Source organism: Morone saxatilis, unplaced genomic scaffold (genome assembly GCF_004916995.1).
Source record: "Morone saxatilis isolate NCDOM2014 unplaced genomic scaffold, NCSU_SB_2.0 Contig17, whole genome shotgun sequence".
Lineage (NCBI taxonomy): Eukaryota > Metazoa > Chordata > Actinopteri > Moronidae > Morone > Morone saxatilis.
In genome coordinates this window covers 1,862,274-1,867,617 of record NW_023339729.1, presented here as the reverse complement: position 1 = coordinate 1,867,617, position 5,344 = coordinate 1,862,274, and the positions used below count along the sequence as shown (strand labels likewise).

Here is a 5,344-nt window from a genome sequence, read left to right as displayed (position 1 = left end):
TGTGTGTACTTGTGTGTACTTGTGTTCATGTGGGTGGGGAATGTTTAAAATCTAAGGTGCCATTATGTGCTGCTACAATGAGCAGCGTACCACTGTTTCGACATGCTGTACAATGGGCCTCATGCAGCAACATTCTCTCATATTTTCTCTTAATTTTCTGTGAAGAGAAAATATAAGAGAAGTCAACTCCAGATTCACTAAACGTTCTTACCTAGGTGTGCTGAATGATGAATCTCACTTGATCTTAAATTGGAGGCATGTGGCTGTTTGTTTGTTATTAGCATAAGTAAGACCCCCTAAACACTATATGAAGGCAGGTGGTGTGCCGTATGCAAATACAGTAATAGAAATGGAGAGTTACCACCAAAAAGGCCATTAGGGATCAATGGAGCAATAGTATTTCTTTAGCCCAAAACCAATAGTCTAATCTGATTATTTTAGATTATATTATATTCATGCCTTTTTTATGTTTCTCAAATTGAAAACATATGTTTCCTCGCATTAAACAAACATTAAAAACAACACTATTTTTTCATATCTTGGTAAGAGTGCTCTCTACCAAAATGTTCTCTTACCTAAGAGAAGAGCAAAAGTGACATAAAAAATTGGTGAATCCCAGAAATCAGTGGGTACAAAAAAAGAAGAACAAATCATGGATATGAACAAAAATAAAAGAAAAATTGTATATATATTACTTCTTGCACGGGGCCCATTTATTTTATAGTCAGTTCCTCACAGTAACATTAATGAGCTGGAGCAGCTCTCACGTACTGTACCTCTATTATTTTACTGTTACTAACAGTGTTAAACTCACCACTTTAACTTTAATGTCTTGTCACAGGAAACCAAAATACATGTTTTCTGGGTATTGTAAACCCCATACAATATAATTATACAGAGTGCAATGTATTCCAATCTTCAAACACACACGCTGGAACTTATTTGTACCATGTCATTTTGGTTTGAAGTGTCCAGTTCTGGACAGAACTGAATCACTGAACCAAACCTCTTAAACCTGAACTGTCTACAATCATGTAATTGCTACTGCAGGGAGGTTTCATAATATCATGTATGTTTAGAATTTATGTTTAACCAGTCACAGGACAAAATCAAAGCTGCTTATTTCTCTTTCTCATTGTCATTGTCTCTGTATCCATGTTGTAGCTGGACCAGCAGTATAATGAATTTAAGTTGAGGTCCATCATGTCTGAACACAAGAAGACCATTACAGCCATCAGCTGGTGTCCCGACAACCCTGATCTGTTTGCGTCAGCCTCTGCTGATAACCTGCTCATCGTATGGAACGTAGCAGAACAAAAGGCTGTAGCAAGACTGGACAACACTAAAGGTCGATGGATGATCTTCACCAGGTTTTATTGGCACACTGAAGTGTTTACGGTTATAGTATTGTACTGTCCCCTCCTCCAATGAAGTATCACAGCGTCTCCTCTTCTTTCCCAGGTGTCCCAACGTCAGTCAGTTGGTGCTGGAACTCAGCTGATGGAGTGGCGTTTGTCTCCCAGCGTGGTCCGCTGTATATCTGGGTCTATGGAGGTTCTGACCCCGGGGTCACAGTGCATAAAGAAGCCCACTCCTTCCTGTCTGATATCTGCCTCTTCAGATGGCATCCCACTAAAAAGGGAAAACTGGTGTTTGGACACACAGATGGAAGTTTGTCTATTTTTCAGCCAGGTACAAATGTTTTCCTCAACTCATTAAAAAGTCCTTGCTTGGAGGCATAGGCTTTAACATATACATGTCTAACCCTGCTCTTCTCTTTAGGTTCCATAAGCAGACATGTTAGGCTGTTAACACATCTTCATTAATCTGGCTGTCCTCTCTTGTTTAGGGAGTAAAAGCCAAAAGCATGTGTTGCGTCCAGAGTCATTAGAGGGGACAGATGAAGAGGACCCAGTCAGTGCTCTGGAATGGGACCTTTTGTCAACTGACTATCTACTAGGTTGGTAAAAATATTAACAACATTGCCAGTATTCTGTTAGCTGAAGTGAAGAGACAAAGACTTTGAAGACATAGAATAGAACAATAAAGAAGCTGTGTTTGCTGAGTAATTCAGTCCGTACCAGTTTGTCCTGTTATTGTTTATTGCAAAAATCTCTGTGGCTATAATTACAGCCGCAGATGCTAAATGACACATTCTCTCTCTCACAGTGTCTAATCTCCATAATGGTATCCGGCTGGTGGACAGCGAAGCCTTGGCTTGTATTACGTCCTTCTGCTTCCCCTCATCTGCTGCATCCGTTCAGTGTCTGGCCTGGGTCCCCTCTGCACCGGGCATGTTCATCACCGGAGGTAGACTATATTTCTGTGTGGGATGTGTGTATGAGCTGGTTTCCGTTCTTCCTAGATGTGTTTACCACTACAGGTTAGACTTGTATTTCAATCTCCAGCATGCCATCCAGCTGGTATGTGGGACCTGTTGTTGCCAAAGTGCCATCTGTCTATGTATAGATGCTTTCTTACTGGCATATTAATGAGTCCATTTGGCTTCTTAAAACCACAGTAATGCTTAGTGTAATTATATGACTTGAAGATAGTAGATGGAGTTCATATTAGTAACACATGGGTGACAGTGACCCAGTCCATTCCCAAGTCTTCAAATACTGCAGCTTGGTCAGTGGCCCTCCGTTTCAATATAAGACGCTGTAGGTATCCCTCTTGCGTCATTTGGATGTGCCCACCATCAAAGACATAGTGTAAAGAGCGGGAAAGTCTGCATATGGATGAAGAGTTGTAGATGGATGGTTCAGACAAACACAGAACTTTAACCCAGGAGACCACTGTTCATGTCCTGTAAGAAACCAAAAGTAAACAATTTCTTAAGTGATGTTCGTACCTTACGTAATGTACTTAAACGTACTACAAGGAGTTTTTAACTGGTTATGAAACAGTCTCAGTTTAATACATGTTGCCTCTATATGACCAACATAAACAGATTTGGTTGGATTCCCTTTGAAATCAATGCAACAAGGCAGTGGAAATATTATCGCTTATGTCCACAGGGGCCACCAGAATCAACACAAACCATGCACTGGCTCTAGATAGGGGCGTTTTTCACGCTTTTCGCTGCTACCATAGGAACCCTGCTCGTTGAGAAATGATGCAAGAGGTATACCTACAGCTTCATAAGCAGAGGGCAACTGACCAAACCGCAGTTTTTGACAAGTTGGGAGTGAGAACGTGTTTCTGTGAGAGGAAGTTTACTGAGCAAGAAAAATATTCAGCACATTTACATTATGGGAGAGACCTTTGATATGTTCTAACTGATTTATGTTTGTCTGTGTCAGACTCCCAGGTTGGAGTGTTGAGGGTATGGAATGTGTCTCGCTCCACTCCTTTGGACAGCTTTAAACTGAAAAAGACCGGATTTCATGCTTTACATGTCCTCAACTCCCCTCTCGCCAAGAAAGGTAAGAATAAGAATAAAACATTTTGTACTTACATGTGGTATAAATTAAAATCCATGCACCACAACTGTTGGTGCAGGGGTTTGTGGTTTCAGGTTGGTGAAATCTACAGAAACTCTAAAGCAGCTATTCAAACACTGACCAGTAGTACTTCTTTTGTTGTAAGTCTGATTAGCTCAGCAGCGCTAAAGTAAGTCCCTGAAATAAGCTCGAAACTGTTAAGAAATGTGAGGATGATCCTCTTTATGATTTCTAGAATAGCACACCAGAAATTTTCTCCTTTCTCTACTCTCTCTGCAGCTCAGAGTTCCTCTTCTCCCAGTAAAAGTCAGCACACCAGTTCCACCAGTGAGGCAGTACCTCCCCCAACCCTTTCACAGAACCGGTCCTTCTCTCTGCCCCCTGGCCACGCTGTGTGCTGTTTCATGGATGGAGGGGTGGGACTCTACGACATGGGGGCCAGGAAGTGGGACTTCCTACGAGACTTGGTATTCCGTAATATTTTTGTAAAGTCAACAGCCTACACATGCTAACACATGACTGAATGAACAAACCAATAAAAGATCATGCACTTTGCTCTTTTCCTCTGTTTTTCTACTGTTTTCAGGGTCATGTAGAGACTATCTTTGACTGTAAGTTTAAACCAGATGATCCTAACCTGCTGGCCACAGCTAGTTTTGATGGAACCATCAAAATCTGGGACACAAACACACTAACAGCTGTTTACACCTCCCCTGGCAATGAAGGAGTGGTCTACTCCCTGTCCTGGGCTCCAGGTAGATCAACTCCATCTCCACACATCCACACACACGAGCACATGTATGCATACAGCTGCACACAAAAATGTGTGTGTGAAACCTCTGCAACCAGGAAGAACTGAGGAATGACTTATCTCAGCCCACAAAAGACAAGCACATACACAAACTAGTCAGTTATATAGTTCAAAAGACTTCCATCCCAGCAACAATATCTCAGTAAAGTGTATCATCTATTGCTCACGTTAAAGTTGGTGATCTTTCTGTCTGTGTGTGTTTTGGTGTGTTTTGAAGGAGACTTGAACTGCATCGCAGGGGCGACGTCTCGTAATGGAGCTTTCATCTGGGATGTCAGGAAAGGAAAGATCATCACTCGCTTTAATGAGGTTACTTTGACTCTCTGTCTGTGTGTCATTAATGTATGAAAATAGCTTAGCTATAGCTTTGTACCGACAAGTTGATACATTCAATGCATAACAATAACTGTACAATGAATCCAAATAGTGAACACAATAACTGTAACAACCCCAGCCTACTAAAAATTATGGCCCTCTCTGTCTTCCTCCAGCATGGTAAGAACGGTATATTCTGTATATCATGGAGCCATAAGGATTCTAAGAGGATTGCTACCTGTAGTGGAGATGGATTCTGGTAAGTTCTCATCTTCCTCAGTAGACCTCTATTCCGAAAAGAGTTTGCTCCGTTATGAAGAAAGCATAATATGTGTGCTTCATAGAGTCTTATGTGTTTTATATTGTTTTGTCGACAGTATCATCCGGACCATCGATGGTAAAATCCTCCATAAGTACAAACATCCTGCTGCTGTATTTGGATGTGACTGGAGCCAGAATAACAAGTAAGCCAACTTTCTCAGCGGGGTAGTCAGTATGCATTATATGGTGACCTCTACGTGTGGCAGACCTATTCATTTATTTCACTTATTTGAACAGTTTATACACATATAACAGGACCTGAAAGACTTAAAAAAAATGTCTTCAAAAGAAACAAAAGACATTACTTCATAATGGATTATATGTAAGACAAGCACAAGGCTGTGGCGGTTGTGGCTCAGAGGAAGAGCGGGTTGTCCACTAATCAGAAGGTTGTTGGTTTGATACCCGGCTCCCACATGTCAAAGTGTCCTTGAGATACATACTGAGCCCA

At 41.4% G+C, this 5,344-nt stretch overlaps 1 protein-coding gene across 1 annotated transcript in view; it reads left to right on the top strand.

Moving 5' to 3' along the window:
* Positions 1–1,164: 1,164 nt before the first annotated feature.
* Positions 1,165–5,344, top strand: part of wdr17 (WD repeat domain 17) — a gene marked incomplete at its 5' end in the record, with an annotated part of 17,765 nt that continues 13,585 nt past the window's right edge. Inside the window, 10 exon segments of the mRNA XM_035660476.1 lie at positions 1,165–1,348; positions 1,462–1,692; positions 1,850–1,960; positions 2,170–2,310; positions 3,306–3,428; positions 3,726–3,913; positions 4,033–4,201; positions 4,475–4,566; positions 4,749–4,831; positions 4,950–5,036. Of these exon segments, the coding sequence (XP_035516369.1) occupies positions 1,165–1,348; positions 1,462–1,692; positions 1,850–1,960; positions 2,170–2,310; positions 3,306–3,428; positions 3,726–3,913; positions 4,033–4,201; positions 4,475–4,566; positions 4,749–4,831; positions 4,950–5,036 (1,409 nt within the window).